This window comes from Phaeodactylum tricornutum, chromosome 29 (assembly GCF_000150955.2).
Source record: "Phaeodactylum tricornutum CCAP 1055/1 chromosome 29, whole genome shotgun sequence".
NCBI lineage: Eukaryota > Bacillariophyta > Bacillariophyceae > Surirellales > Neidiaceae > Phaeodactylum > Phaeodactylum tricornutum.
Window position 1 is genome coordinate 121,876 of NC_011697.1, and position 16,039 is coordinate 137,914.

At 50.8% G+C, this 16,039-nt stretch overlaps 4 protein-coding genes across 4 annotated transcripts; 1 reads left to right on the plus strand and 3 right to left on the minus strand.

Moving 5' to 3' along the window:
- Positions 1-2,784: 2,784 nt before the first annotated feature.
- Positions 2,785-6,289, plus strand: PHATRDRAFT_50372 (predicted protein; the record flags this gene model as incomplete). Its single annotated transcript, XM_002185248.1, has 3 exons — positions 2,785-3,299; positions 3,534-4,514; positions 4,605-6,289. The coding sequence occupies exons 1-3, from the start codon at positions 2,903-2,905 to the stop codon at positions 6,287-6,289; spliced, it is 3,063 nt and encodes a 1,020-aa protein (XP_002185284.1). The 5' UTR covers positions 2,785-2,902.
- Positions 6,290-6,315: 26 nt separating this feature from the next.
- Positions 6,316-7,438, minus strand: PHATRDRAFT_50373 (predicted protein). Its single transcript, XM_002185295.1, has one exon. It carries the CDS (start codon positions 7,411-7,413, stop codon positions 6,361-6,363), a length of 1,053 nt encoding a protein of 350 aa, XP_002185331.1. The 5' UTR covers positions 7,414-7,438; the 3' UTR covers positions 6,316-6,360.
- Positions 7,439-8,206: 768 nt separating this feature from the next.
- Positions 8,207-8,803, minus strand: PHATRDRAFT_52709 (predicted protein; the record flags this gene model as incomplete). Its single annotated transcript, XM_002185296.1, has 2 exons — positions 8,207-8,620; positions 8,681-8,803. Coding segments are annotated over 2 exons (537 nt in total), but the record flags the coding sequence as incomplete, so codon positions are not given.
- Positions 8,804-12,472: 3,669 nt separating this feature from the next.
- PHATRDRAFT_16875 (predicted protein) lies at positions 12,473-12,964 on the minus strand (the record flags this gene model as incomplete). Its single annotated transcript, XM_002185297.1, has 1 exon — positions 12,473-12,964. A coding segment is annotated over one exon (492 nt), but the record flags the coding sequence as incomplete, so codon positions are not given.
- Between the last annotated feature and the right edge of the window lie 3,075 nt (positions 12,965-16,039).

A 16,039-nucleotide genomic window follows, 5' to 3' on the forward strand; every position in this document is an offset into this window, starting at 1 on the left:
TGCGCAACAATGCCGATCAGGGTACCGACAAGAATACAAGACGCGGCTTCGGGTAGGAAATGCAAACGGTAGCGCTGCACGAAGGCTTTGGCAACTTCACACAAGAGCAAGACTGAGGCAGCCACGAACAAGTGGAGATTGGACAGGAGAGTGTCCTGTCCGCAATAGTCGGAATGGTGTGCCATGAGTGCTTGACAACATTTGTGTTCCGAAAATTCTTCGAAAAAGTCGTCATAGTAGCGGCTCGATTCGTAAGAACTTGACTGGGAACACTCTGGACAGGCAAAGGAAATTGTGAGTGATGCAGCAGAGAGCACATCTCGCTCCAGTGGAACCACTCCTCCTATGCTTACCCGCCGCCACGAAAGCATTCATGATGCCGTCACAAGTATCCCTGGCATCCGTAGTTCCTTCCAAAAAGCTAACTAGAAATTGTGAGCAGAGTTCGTTGTCTCCAGTATAGAAGTCGTCCGTATTATCGGTTTTCCCGTCGTCATTGGACACTACAGCGTCATCGAAGCTGTAGTAATCGTCAGTCGTTGCGGCGGTGGTAGCATCGTCCGTCGAGGTGGCGGTCGCATCATCGGTCGCGACCGTATCGTCCGCCGCTGCCGCGGCATTGTCATCGACCTGGTTGCTACTACTTTTTTGCTGTACAGCGTCGTCGTACGAGTAGTAATTGTAGTCGCCCACATTTTCGTTGTTGCTGTTTGCCAAATCTCGGGCGGAGGACGATTTTGAAGGAGTACGAGTGTTGGTTTTGGTTGTCACGCGGTATTTTTGCCGAGATTTGCGATATTTCATCTTTTTTCTACTATCTTTGCGTTGTGAAAATACCCGCTCAAAGTGTTCGGAAATCCAATCCCTCGAGCTGGCGCTCCCGGCCAATGCAGTATTTCGTGTGTGCCCTGAAGTATTGTTTTCTGTGTACAATAGTCGACTGTCAAGAGAGGTACTTCTCGATGTTGTTCGTGTCGTAGTTGTTGTTGTTGCTACAACGGCAGACAAGCCGAGTGATGCCCAGGTTTCGGCTTGCGCTGTCCCCGATGGCAGACACGCCAGGAACAACAGGACGCTCGGCATTGCGAACTCGGCACTCACCATTCTTTCGAAAGTGTATGTATTTATCTATCTGTGTATGATTGTCGCTGACTACTGAGTGCCGTCTGTTTCTTTCTGATCTTCTCTGGAAGACTTGGGACGCAGAAGCCAATGATGTAAACTAGGGCGGAGGAGCGTCGTCCGAAAGACTACGGGAGCTGATGCGGCTCCGATCCGAGCTCGCAGAAACAGCGAGCTTCGAACAAATATGTCACGGTCAAATATTATAGCCTCTCAAACAAAGGAATTGAGCGAAGACGCAAATCTCGGACAAGACAGAGAAGGCAACCAACGATAACTCTGGCTTTCTCTCTCTAAAAATTCGTTTCGAGGAGAATACTAGGGGAGAGTTTGGTTTGCGATTCAAGCTCGTATAGTTGAGGGGGAGCTGACGGTACATGCAATCCATGATTGAAGCCCATGGCGTCGGGCGTCGGGCGTCGGTCTTCGGCCTGGGGATCCGACGATTTGTCGCGCAGGGTTTGGTTTGGCTATTGGCACGCGCCCCTAGATTTTAAAAAATTCTGGCGAATTACCTACTTGTTTGACTCAACAGATTGGCAACGACAAAGATATACTTCAGTCAAGCCAAGTCTCAATTTACTAAATGTCTATTTTGCTTATATATTCGTTCATTTGAGACTGTATACATGTAAAGATTCTCGTAGAGGACATTTCCATTAACCGTTTGTAACTCCTGTCACGGCCACATGTTTAGGTTTGTTTCTGCCTAACATGTAAATTTGTCAAGTGCCTATGCGAAAGTATCCAGTGATCCAGCCAATGTCGTAATTGCATATGCCTGCTAAGCGTTCTCAAGAAAATAATGTATTCTGAATTGCATGTTGGGATATATGACATGACATATCCACGAACATGCGGTACCAAGTTGCTTTCTTGAAGCACAACATACATTTTGAGGACGTAACATACGTTCCATTCTGCATCACATAAGCTGTTGAATGCAGTAAAAAATAGACTGTTGTTCTGTTTCAAAACTATCGCAACCGGGCTGGGCTCTTCGGATGCCGACGCCGCTATCTCCCCGCAACAAGATCATCGCGTTCAGGTTTTATAAAATTTGTCAGCAGCTAGACAGGCCGGGGCATTCGTCTGTGTCCTTTGCCAACAATAGACCGGCTAATTTCCCAAATCTTATTTTAGTTGGTTTGTGATTGACCAAAGTTTACCCCTCAACACGAAATCAAGCATTTTGGTGGCAAGTCGTATGGAGTGTATGCTGAGAAAGCTTCTTTTGAGCAATTAGGTAAATAGCCGTGGGCTACCTTGTCCTATGGTTTAGCACATTTGGCCCACGTCCAAACACAGATTACCAGTAGCGACTTTCAGAGGAAACAAAGGGAATGACAAAGCTGTTTACCAAAATAATCTGCCGAGCAAGCTGTGAATTAGCTAGCAAACTTTCATAAAAGTCGCAAAGCTAGGCATTCATACTCACAAACAGTTATCGACTCTGGAAACACATTCTAAAGACCGAGAAGTTAATAGTAAATTGCTGACAGAAGACTTGGGCCAGGCAAACGTTAGAAACAAAAAAATGGTTGCAGTTGGTGTACTAACTGTAAGTGAAGACCTAATGAAGCCAACCCCACCCTACTTGACCACAACGAGCGAGGAAAATTCCACAAATCCATCCACACAAATCGACCAAAACGGATCCAACATCTCTCACCGACGGTGAAAAAAGTTTGGGTCTTGTGGTATCGTCTTTGCCTGCGGACCTGTACGGGACCCATCACAGTCACTACTTCTGTCTTGGCGACGCTACCTTGCTATCAAAATGACTTCTGGGCAGACGAGTATGCCGGGAAAGGAAGAGGACGAAGAAGAATGGATCTTTACTTTGCGGATTCCTTCGTCCTCCGCCAAGGATGCTGCTGGCGGGGTCTACGAACTTAGTCAATCCCAGCCGCCACCGACCTTATCTACTCACGCTAGCAGTAGTGGTAGCTTCATGAACACCAACAATAGCAATGATTCTGTTTCTGTAGACGAAACGGCTGAGCAAGAAGCCCTCTTGGTTGCGGGGGCTGCAACACAGCAGATAATTCGACCGCCTTCTCAGCACTCATCCGCGAACCGTAACACCGACTGCGCTACCGATATCCCGTCTGGTTGGACTTGGCAAAGCCCTTATTGGAGTTTGCAGTCTGATGTTGTCCTGCAAGCGACTTACCGTCCGTATTGGCAAGCCCTGCCCGAGTTCACCAATTGTCGGGCCTGCCGAGCATCAGCCTACTGTCGGACTCGTTGTTGTCGGACGTGTACTGGAACGCGCGCTTTGGAGTTTTATACCACTGTTTGGACGACTCAGGATGTCGTGAATGTGGAGGTGGTAGAAGAATGTATTGAAGTCGCAGGGGTGGGCCCGTGTCGGGCTTTGCGAGTGCATTTGACACCGTTGGATACAGCCTGTTTGCCGGTCATTCCAGATGCATTGCAGAAAGCCTGGGAGGGCCACGTCCATAATATGCGCCAGGCCCACGATTCCAACCTTAGCAACAAAAATTCCTCCTCTCACACCGCAAGCAAGTCAGATACGGTCGCCGGTCCTACTATAATCTTTTGTTTGCCTACCAAACAAGTTGATCCCCCTTTATTATGGAAGGTAGAATTTGGTGGTGCTAGCAATATGTCACAAACGCCTATTGCTCTGGAAAATCTGACTGTTTTGGACGGGCAACTGCAGCAATTTAGGAACACCGTTCCCTCACCCACACATATTTACATTCACGGATATCAGTCTTGGTCTTTTGCCGGTTCTATTGTGAAAGGGCAAGATCAACCGCAGTCGGCCATGCCCGACTTTTTAAGTCGGGCCTTCAATTATGGCGGTTCGCCTCCACCCGTCTCCGACGATGTTCTTACGTACGTGCCACCCTTGTCGCATAATCATATTCATCGCGACAACGACGGCGATGCCTACACGGGCCCGCAATCCTGGAAAACACATTACCAGTCCGACTTTTTTACTTGCGTCACGTCCGATGGAACGATTCCGTCGTTTTGGACATCACGTCGCGAAAAGCAATTTCCTTTTCAAGCTTTGGACGAGACAGGTGGACCCGGACTAGTATTGGGGTGGCTGTCACAACGCGAACAGTACGGCGTCATTATGGCCGATGTGGATTTAAGGCGGTATGCCATGCACGTTTCCGGGCACGGACAAATAATTTGGGGCCGTGGCTCTGGTTCGACAACCACAAATACCATTGCTCTAGAGACTGATTGGGCCTATGCACAACTGATCGCCCCACATTCATACGACGAAGAACCCATGGTGCACTACCTCGAAGCAGCAGCGGGTTACAATCAAGCCCGACCGCTCCGCAACGGCTCGTTACTCACCGGGTGGTGCTCATGGTACCATTTTTACGAAAATATTACGGCCGGTACGCTAAGTGAAAACGTATCCAAACTAGCAGCTCTGAAGAACCGAGTCCCAACGAATGTGGTTGTAGTTGATGATGGGTATATGACAGCTTGGGGCGACTGGGATTCAGTCAAACCCGGTGCCTTTCCGCAAGGCATGGCGGCTGTCGCTCGTGATATTGTTGCACAAGGTGGTATGCGCGCCGGATTGTGGTTGGCCCCGTACGCAGCCGACAAGCACTCTCGTTTGGTAAAAACCCATCCCGATTGGATTATTCGCAACGACTCTGGTATTCCGGCAAATTCATCCAATTGTGGAAAGTTTTTTTACGGACTGGACGCCACCAATCCAGCTGTCCGGACCTATGTGTACGAATGCATCCGACGTGCGGTACACAGTTGGGGTTTCGACGTCCTTAAGATTGACTTCCTTTACGCCGCTTGTCTGGAAGGCAACGGTAAGCACGATTTGTCGCTGAGCCGGGCGCAGACGATGGATCTCGCCATGCAAGCCATTCGAGATGCTGCAGGTCCCAATGTGTTTTTGATAGGCTGTGGTTGCCCAGTTGGATCTGGTATCGGCTACGTGGATGGCATGCGGGTTTCAGCTGATACAGGTCCAACTTGGTATCCCGCTTTACCGCTTCCGTGGTGGGATCATGGGACTCTACCTTGTTTGCGGTCAATGGTCCGTAACAGTATGAGCCGAGCACCGTTGGGACATCGATGGTGGCACAACGATCCGGATTGCTTGCTATTGGGTGAAAGCACCCGCCTTACGGACGAAGAAGTAGCGAGTGCGGCCTCGGTTGTGGCCATGACGTGCGGTATGATGCTTCTTTCAGATGATTTGACCAAGGTCAGCGTGGCGCGGACCAATATTTTGACCAAAATTTTCCCCATGACTGGTGTTACGGCCGTTGTCTTAGATTTGCACAGTGCGAGTGACGGCTTGCCAAGTTTATTGCGACTCTGGTGTACGGACAAGTACGACTTGTTGGATTCGTTTCGTGAGCGTATGGTGGTGAGCGCGCAAGACCACAATGCGGAAGCGACTTACTTTGCGCGGCAGTCGTCATCGTATCATCCTGATAAGGACCAACAGCATCCGATCGAACGCCAACGTAGCTGTATTCACGTGACAAAAGGTCTGGGAACGTGGACGGTTGTTTCGGTCAGTAATTGGTCCGATCGGACCGCTGTGGTTAACTTACCTCCTCCTGCTTTGTTACCTCCGCCCATGACTGGATGGGAGCAAGGCGATGAGGAGCCAGAATCATTTTTGCAGACTCCTGAAGAAGTTGACTGTGAGCAGCACGGTTGCCACGCCTTTGGATTCTGGTCGTCCAAGTACACTTGGTTGCCCAACCAAAAATACAACGACAATGGGCAAGGCCCGGAACGAATTCTTCGTCGAAAGCTAGTTGCTCACGAGACGGAAATCTATCATATTAAAGCCGTAACACCTGACGCAGCGCAATACGTTGGCAGTGATTTGCACTTTTCCTGCGGACACGAGGTCCTGTACTTTCGGGCACAGAAGAATCAAGTCAGTGTCACTCTCAAAACGAAATACCATCGTGTCGGGCACATTTTCCTTTTCCTCCCCTGTATTAATACGAATTCTGTCAAAGTGACTGTCAACGGAGAAGCTGGGCGATGGCATGCGGTAGGAAATGTACCGAACGGGCACGACAACGGACATGCCCAACTGATTGGACGAGTCTTCCGGGTGGCGGTCGTCGTGCACGCCAATGGCCGTCCACAAGATGGACAAGTCAAGGTTGAGTTTTAAAATAGACTAAAGCTGTTGTACATTTTGAGAATGAATTGAGGTGCCTTGTTTACTATATACAGCCCGACCCATTACCTCTTATTTTGTGCAGTATATTTGTCCATTTTTCGCTTCTCGGCAATTAGGATGCGATTCATGGGAGTAATTTCGGAAGGGATACAGGCAAAGTCTACGTGATAGCCTTGCTCCGCCAACCAAAAAGAACGTCGGAGATCGGCCGCCCAGGCTACTCCGTGTGCCCGCTGAACGCCGTACGGTACCGTCTTGGCCATTCCGGTGTAACAGCAGGGCAAGACGGCAACGCTAGCAGCTTCGAGTGCTTCGGTTGCCAAATGTAGGACCTCGTCCGTCAAGCTGCCACAGGCGTGAGTGCCAATGACAGCAGTTGGTGCGTTCCGATCCCTACTGGTACCCTTATCCCGCATAGAAGTCGCATATTCTTGTATTGGTTGCGCGTGGTATGTGACGCGATCTCGTATCCAGGGACAAACGTCCGTCATGAGGTCGCGTAGAACGGCGAAGGACGCCGGTTCTCGGGCATCCACAAGATTTACATGTAGACGTTGGAGACCGGGATTGCCTGCGGCAAAGAGTAGACCAGTCAAGCCGTGTCCCGCGCACGCATCGACGATCTGGAGCGGCGCCCCGATGCGTTTGCGAAGAGATAGGTAAAACTCCGTACTTTCCATCACTTCCTTGGCATCAATAGGCGCATTGTGGGCCACAAGCTGTTGCAAAATGGCGTTGAGGATCATTTGGGTACTAGGTCGTTCCGAAGCTACCAATGGCGGTGGCGATGTCACTGATGCGGATCTGAAAGGCTTCCGGAGGAAGGGAAGATTGGTATCGTTTTCGGCGACGTACTGGGCGAGTCTCGTGCGAAGTGATACTTCCGAGGACGAATATCCGATAGTCTTCGATGCTTTCAAGGGGCCTTTGAATGAAGGCGAAGAGACGTAGGATGTAGGATGATTCTGCTTGGCGGTATAGTCGGAGGTGTGGTGTCCCGATATGGAAACTTCCGGCAGTGGAGGCATGTCGGGCGCCCGCATCGCCAAACTTGATCCGATCGATAGATGCCCGATGCACAGAGCCCGCAGCACGAGTATTGCTAGCCTGATCATTTTGGAGGATCTTGTTTCATCCAGAAACCACGATTTTGTGGCGTTCATGAATGGTTCATGGTTGACTTGTTTGGGTTGATCGCGTGTCTCGAAAAATGAAGCAACACACAAATTTACCGGGACAACGTACTTTTCTGTACGCGTGTCTACACGAGTCACGTATTGACAAGAATGCCAAGGATCGGGTCGGTCGGTACCTGATACAGAACTAGAAGTGGAACGCAAGGAACAGCGATACAGTACCCCTGCCGCGGAGCACAATACTATCTTGACTAACCTAAAGCGATGCCGTCTCTGTCCTCCCAGTCTTGTCAATCCTCCATAGCAGGTCGCTCACATTAAAATCCGGAGAAAGACATAATCTCGACCGGTCTACACAAGCCTTCGCAAGCGATACGAAGAACGGGCTGATGATGGGCTCTCCTAACGCTGTCGTGTAGACTGAATACTTGTCAGTAAACATAGTTCTATTGCTAAAAAGTTCTAGCTCCCTATGTCTCGTTCGTCTCTATGCTAAAAAGCATTGGAGCTCACTGTCATTTTTTTGCTTTTTGGCCGATCCGTTCCCCGCGAGCAAATCGTCCATGTCATACAAATCGTCTTCATCCCCTTCACCTTCCCAAGTGGCAGCCGTTATCATAGCCTGCTGCCTCTTCGAATCACGAGCCAAATCTGAAGTCCTACCGTTGGTTCCCATCTGAAGAATTCTTGCTTTTAAATTGACCCAGTCCTCCACGTAGCGTTGACGAAAAATTTGAGTAGTGCTCTGCTCAATAAAGTCAATCATCCATTCGTGCCCCAGTGCTTCAGCCGCTGTACACCGCTGGCTTGGGTCCAAGTGTAGCATGCTGGCAATCAGATTGATAGCTTTGGTATGCGTTTCACCCTGATTCTTTAGCATGTGGCCAAGAGCTCGATCCACACCGCGTTTGTACATTTTAGCTGGTTTGAAATAGTAGGGAAACTTGGCTGCTTCCAGAAAGTTCTTTTTTGAAGGGGTTCCGACGATCTTGTACTGTGCAGTCAGCAACGATACCCGATCCTTGCCAACAAAGAGCGGTTTGCTTAAAAGCAGCTGCGCCAGAAGACATCCTAGTGCCCAAATATCGCTCTCCATCGTGAATTTTGGGGATCCAAGTAAAATTTCCGGAGCAGCATAGGGGTTGGCGGAAACGTCCTCGTCGTCCTTTTTCCTATCGTCTTTTTTCTTCGACCTAGCAGCCTCGACCAAGTTGGGAGATTTATGCCGTTCGTTCACTGGAATCACGGTTCCTCGGTATAAGCCACCAAGCTTGGCGACACCGCTTTGATCAACAATTATCTGATCCGCTTGAACAGTACGAATAACAAAATAATTGGAATGGCAATGGACAAATGCTGAGATAAGGTCGTGAAACCAAACCGCTAGAATTGCTGGACTGATAAATTGCTCCTCACTGGACTTGTACTTCCGCGAAAAGAAACGCTGAAGCACAAACGGGGTTGGATGAAATACCAAATGTGGAAATCCTTTCACTTTCTTGTCTTTCTTAGCAGTTCTGTCATTCTCCTCGGTCGACCGAAAAAGGGAAAACATCGCATCATCCAATGGAGAAGGCTCGAGGCTTGCGTTTTGTAATGGATTATCAATTGGGCTCTTCGGAGAGTGGTCCGAAGGCAACGCGATAGCTATTGGCAGAATGAAGTTCGGGTGACCATGTGATGACGGGACAAGGCTATGCAGATTGGTCAAAAGTTGCATCTCTTGTAGCGCGGACGCAGAAAAACCTGCTTTCATGGCTTTTCCCTTATATTTTTTTGCTTTCTCTTCTTCTTTGGCAGTAACTTTTTCTGATGGCCACCGCTGCAATGAGACAGCAACTGACACAAAGTCTTCGTTGCCCTCGCCTGCGGAACCTTTCGTCAATAGAGGAAAAGCACCCGAGGGGCCGACAAATGAGCTTGCGAGACGACCTAACGTTGTCAAGTTGTCTTCGCCACTAGAACGAATGGCCATCAAGTCGCATATTGAACCGGACAGGCTCGTCCCGTGGCTAGGTGGAATCCACCATCGTAGTCCCGAGCTTCGAAGCGCCGCCTTCGTGATCTTTCCAGCCACACAACATTTTCCACCCACGCGATGTCCGCTAGTTTTAGAGTCGTCTGGCTGAATAGTTCCCTCCCACCCCTGAGACGTCTGTATCTCACAAGCCTGCAAAAGACCTGGATCGGCTTTGGCTTGAAGCTGACTAGCATCTTTCAAATCAGCAGATGCGTCAATGGATGAAGGAAGTTCACAAACAGTCTTTACGCTCTCTCTCACCAAATGCTCTGCGAGAGAAACTGCCCTCCAATGCCCTTCCATGACTATATCTTCTGTCCCTGGAGTAGCACCTGTCTCAATAAAAATGCTGCACGTGCTCGTAGCGGCGATACCATCTACGGAAGGAAGAATGGCTTCGGCTATAAATTGGGTTGGAATGCTGCTCAGTTTGTATCGACACCGGCTTCGTTTGCTTATTATTCGATAGCGCTGAATATTTGCAGATCCAATACTGCCAGGGCCCGGTCTACGATTTGTTGCAAAAACCGTCATGGCTTCGACGCAGGACTTCTTGATCTCTGGTAGATACTGCTCCAATTGGTCCTTTCGACCTTCCAGAAGTGGATGGGACGGTGTCTTTTCCCCCGACGGACGCCCTAACTTGATAGATTCCATTAGGAGTTCAGCAGCTTGCAAGACTTTCAATGGTATAAGACCTAGCACTGGTAACAAGTCACCGAGAGGGACCTTCATAAATGCGGCAGCTGCAGCGAACAGGTATTCAACACCATATTTTAACCACAGATCGGTCCCAGCGCTGAGAACTTGTCCACAGTAGGTAAAACTCATAATTCGTCTTGCCAAGCGTCGATCGATGGATGGTACAGCTGCGACAGCTTCGACGAGCCACTCAGTGGATGGGACAAATATGTCAAACTGAAGCGCATCGAGAATGTCCCTTTCTGCAGCTATTACACGCTCCTCTAAGACAAGTACCTCTTCCTTTTTTCGATCAAACTTGGTGCCTGGATAGAACGAACTGTATCCTGCTTCCAAAATGCTCTCCAATTTTTTCCACTTGACCGCTTTCTGGCATTTATTCGCCAAGAACACAGAAGCGAGCAACGCTTCTCGGGCTTTTAAGTGTGTACCTTCCCCAACGGTCACGAAGCGGTATAGAATAATCATGGCGTGTGCAGCAACTGCCTCATTCAGTCCTACAGTAGCAACAATTTCGGCGATCTCTGTGCCACAGTACGCTGCTGATTTGCTGTCGAGGTACCCAAACAAGCTTGAAGACTTCGTAAGCGTTCCTACGTCCCCTGCGGCGGCATAAACGTCAGCTGTGGATGCGGACAGACTAGCCAGTGTCCAATCACGGCCAAAAATCCAGTTTTGATTGCGAACAAAATTATCACGATACAATTCAATCTGCAGCCGTATGATTTCCTCCGCAAGATTAGCTCGTTGCTTGTCGGAAAAGGACTGGACCAAATCTGACAGTGTGGCAATCAGGGTGCCGTTGCTACCATCAATTCGTAGATGGTCTCCCGTCATGGGATCAATACTGACGGAAGCTCCAGTTATACCTTTGACAAACTCAAAAAATTGTCCGTTGTTTTTAAGCATGAGGGGTTGGTAGATTCGGTTCGAACCCAGATACAGATAGTTGACACCTCGCTCCAGTTCCGTAGCTCGGGAGAGAATTTGCGCCCAGCGGGTCGATACTTCGGAAGGCTCACAGGCTAAATATAATGATCTACCGCCATTGCCTTGCGTATCGGTCAGATTGGACATACCAATACGTCCCATATCTTCCTCAGATTGAGTCCAAATGTTACAAGGGTAGGTAGCCTGAAAGCTTCGGAAAAAGCTGGATCTGGATAAATCTTCGTGTGACTCTTGGCGTAACCTATCTTTTGGCAGTGCTGCAGCTTTTGAGGAGTCAGCACTGGCGCTCCATCCCTGACTCAACAATTCGAATTGGTGGGGTGTGAGGACGCCTCCCAGTATCCCCAAATCCCGCGGCATTTTTTGTATCGTGACTGGAAGATTGGCTTCTCGACAGCAATCCAGGAGCATTTTCCACACAACATCCCGGGCCACAGCCAAGTCAGATGGCAAGCATCCCTCTACAACGATACGCGAAAAGCTCTTACTTTTGCTATCCGACGGGGCGAAGCTGATGGTTACGCTTTTACATCTTTCCCGGACCCCTACCAGTTTGCGCTTGACCAGGTCGGCCACTCGTCGGGGATAGATCATTTCGTCTGTTGCAACCGACGTGAGTGTACCTCCCGACATTGGGGTCGGTGATACGGATGCCGAGGTATTTTGCTGTTGCTGATGTTCCAGAGAAGACGTCACGTAGGCGACATTCTTTTCGAGAATACCATACGCCCTGTAGACGTTGGAACCCGTGATGGATACTTTCCAGACGGTTCCGTCGTGAGATCGATCCAAGGCCGCAAACATTTCCAGCTCTTCTGGAGATGAGGGTGGCAACGGGGGTCGGGCTACTTGATGGGCATTAATTTGGACCTGACAGTTGCGTTCACAGCGTTCGACTAGATGCTTGGCCCAGAGTCCTTCTTTGACGGGCGTTTGGACGTAGATATAATTTTTAATTGGTACGGGGGACTGGGTGGGTCCAAGTAAGCTGGAAGTTGCCGGTGCGGCAGTGGCAGACGCGCTCGTCGTGGATGGATGCGTAACTTTCTTGGCAATCATAAATTGATCCTGCAGTGTTGGTTCCTCTAGAACCATCCAATCCGTTTTGGATAAGTCGACCCATACTTCACTGAGATCGTGCAAGAGCAAAATCTGGTGGGTTTGGTTCGAAGGGTCGTAGCCCGTCACCTCGGCTCGCTGAAACTTTTGTAATCCGCGGTCGTACACTTGGACCACTCGATTCACCAACGTTTGATCGTTCAATGTGCCGGATTTCCATTCACCGTCCGGTTCCATCATGGACGATGCCGCTATCGGTAATTCTTCTCCGTTCGTAGTGCCTGGTCCAGCGGCAGTTGCGTGTTTGGGGATGACTTCCAGCGTCCCTCGACACGACGGCGTCCCACAGTAGCATTTGGTGGCGGCCCTTCCCCGTTGTCGTTCCCACTGATAATCAAACGTGAGTTCCGTACCGGCAGAGAGGCTGCGGGTCGGGACGACGACGGCACGTAGTACGCCCTTGACCTTCCAGCGCTGGACTTGGCAGTTGGGTTCACACGAGTGGTTAATATACCGAGCCAGACCTCCCTTCGAGCGTGCGTCGATGTAAATACCGTCTCCCAAACTCATAATGTACAACCGACGATCGTGTTGGTAACGTCGAAAGTACTTGGCGAGTTGTTTTTGGGGCACCGCGCGGCCGACGTATTCCAAAATCATATCCCCGACGTCGACGTCTTCTTCCACGACGAGTCCCCGGCCTTTGCGACCCGCTTCCACGACCCGGACCGTTCGGAACTCCCCGTTAGTGATACGGCGATTCCCGCAGAACATGTCGCCGGGACAGGTTTTGGGACACTCTTCTTGACAGCGCCGCAAGAGACAGGAATCGTCCAGACAGAGGCCGCGGCGTGGCGTGTAGAGCGTTGTCGACGAACTCGCCGTGGCGTGTTCCTTACGCGCCTGCTCGGATTCCAAAAAGTCAATGGAGAGTTCACAGCTGCAGGGTTCGACGCGCTGGGGCCGTGGTCGCGGGGCCAAGGACTGGTCCGTGTCGTAGCCGTCCTCGTGTTTGCCGAGACCCCATTCGACGCCGGTGAGGACGTCGAAATCGGCGTCGGCGGGTACCGTATTGGGAAGAGTCGTCGCGTTGGCCGTCGTCTTCGTATTAGGAATAGTAGTCGTACCAGCATCCGTACTAGCTATTTCCGTCGCCAGAGTCACAGTAATATCACCCGTCGCTAGTAGGGCGTCGGCAACCTCGTCGGGTACTTTCGGACCCCAGCGACTCATGACGAATTGTTCCAGGAACGGGAATCGAATCCAGACGGATGCGTGCGAACCAAGCTGTTCACGTAGACGTGTACGCTAGCTACCGGACGACGTTCGGAAAGCTACGGATGCGTTCGTGTGCGGATGAGTGTGTGTATATGTATATGTGTATGAACGGGCACCAACGGGTCGGTGGGCGACTCAGTTCCGTCAACGTTCCAAACAGTCCCTGCGCGTACGACACCAGCAAGCACGCTACAGTGGAAGACGAACGAAAGATTGCCGAGCACACTACAGTCGCTCGACGCGAAAATCCAACGCGACGGACGCAAAGCCGAGCGTTTAAGATTCCAAGGAGATTGGTGAAAGTGTCGATGGAATGGGTCTTTTTACTATCAATGCAATTACCGTGGGTGAATCAAGGATTGGATACAACGAACCTAACGACTCGACAGTGCAACGGGAAAAATCCCTCGCGGGCAATCCTTTCCACACCTGTGGTGCTGTACCCTACCCCTCTCTGCTAGAGCACCCCACAATTGGGAGTTTTCCCTGGAGGTACGGTATCCCTGGCGTCTGTGGATTCCAGATTACCAGAACTCGGTGGGTGTACTTTCCGTCGAAAATGTCTAGCAAGTTTCCGGCATGGAAACAAAGAGGTCGGCAGTTATTAATCCAGGTGCTTGTTTGTATATACACATACATATATGTAGGACTGTTCAAATGCTATCCACGCTACCGTAGATAACGTTGTATGTGATAGAACCAACTGTGCGACAAAACCAAACGAATTTGAATACATTAGAGCGTCCCTGATAATTTTGAACCGTGAGACTTTGTGAATGTGTCAACCAAAGTGTGGTTTCCCATAGCGAACCATCTCTACTCTCTTCCTGTCGAGGTGTGCCAACTACCCGTCAGCCACGGATCGGTCGGTAGGTAGGTACCATTGACGTTTCCCGTACGTGACCCTTCCGTTCCATCGTAGCTAGAGCCGACCATATCACGGGACTGTCTCGCCTTGAGAGAACTGGCCATCCTTCGTTTCCGTGGACCTTGCGCCGAACGAGAGCACTTCCGGGAACGACACTGGGCTCTGCGAGTCTGGACACGGAAACCCTTTGCGTACCAGAGAGCGTTACCGGTATCTCCTCTCTCTACCCGTACGTAGTATACGACGCATATCGATCCGTATACGTATCACACACACACGTACACGGAAACGACGGCCTTCGTGATGGATCCTCCAGCCGTGGCTTCCGCGTCACTGTCGTTTTCGTCGACAGCCACTCCCGCTGAACAAGCCATTCCCTTGCCGACTTCGACCGAACGTAGCAACGACGCGGACTCGGAACGCAGCCACGACGTGTGGCCCGAAGATCTTTCCACCTTTGCCTTGGTCTCACCCCCCAAGCGCACGCCCCCACCGTACGATCGGACCCGTTCCGTGCCACCGGACACGAACACCACGCCCGTCCTCTCCACACACAATACCATGCCGTCCAGTGCCGAACCGGTCAACTCCGTACACCACAATAGCGGTAGTCGGGCGTCCAAAGGCGACACGCCTTTGTCGGGATCGATGCTCACCCGCAAAGCACACAAGTTCTCCTCGCTCAAAAAGAAAAAGGGAGCCACCCAGCTCCTCAACAAGCTCTTTTGCAACACACCGTTGGCGATGAATGGCGACAACGACACTCACACGAACCCCGCTATGGACGCCTTTCAAGACCAAGTCGTGGAAATTTCTTCGTCACAGGAAGAAAACGTATCCCCGTTGGTCGCGCAGCGGTCTGGGCGCACGGGAGCTCACGGTCCGTCAGCCTCCACATTCAACGTGGAGGGTCTCCAATCCCCAACCGAACCTCTTATCGTCGAACCACCGCCGTCCTGGTCGCCAAACATGGCTTGTGAGAGCTTCCACCAAGCTCTGGAGCGAGTGGCAGATACTCTAACACTCGACGACGAGTCTCAAGTCCGTCGGTCTGTTCAAGGCAACCTTCTAGCCTGTTCCGAGGTCTCTCAACAACAGACTTCACAGTCAGCCGCTGCAGTGCTATGTAATTCGTCGTCCTTGATTAGTGCTGTGGAAGACCAAGAAGAAAGTCATCAAATACAGGGGACAGATGACGATCAGCAGGCGCCAGTGTTGCAGTCGAACGAGACCACTCCCAAGCCGAGTTTGCTAGCCAAATCCCAAAAGTTACGCAGTGACGGGACAGGCGCGCCCGTTCAGCTTCGCTCTTCTCCACTTCGATATTCCAACAGTGGTTTGTCCACGCCGTACCGCGATCTCCAATCTAAGCCCATGAAGACTCCGGGAGGCCTTGTCATTCCCACACCCTTTCTCAACAAGACCATGCATAACACATTCGAACACGGGTTTACCTGCCGCAAAGTGAACAAGAGTCCGATGCGCTCACGAGAATCCAAGGGTTCCCCAAGCCCCGTCCGGTCCTGGGGGTGCCAAGATTACGGTAATTACACTAAAGCCAGTGAAACTGCTACCAGTTCCGTCTCGAGTCACGTTTCCGACGCGGTCGAACAAATGATGCGTCGCACTTGCTCGTCAGCGAGCGCACACAAGGATTCCGTATACGCCATGGTATCCTCCGCCGCTCACGCCGTCACGGGAACCACCGGAATGGCTTCCCCCGAAAC

Excerpts from the sequence above, each read along its gene's own strand:
- PHATRDRAFT_50373 (XM_002185295.1), bottom strand. The coding sequence starts at position 7,413 with ATGATCAGGCTAGCAATACTCGTGCTGCGGGCTCTGTGCATCGGGCAT.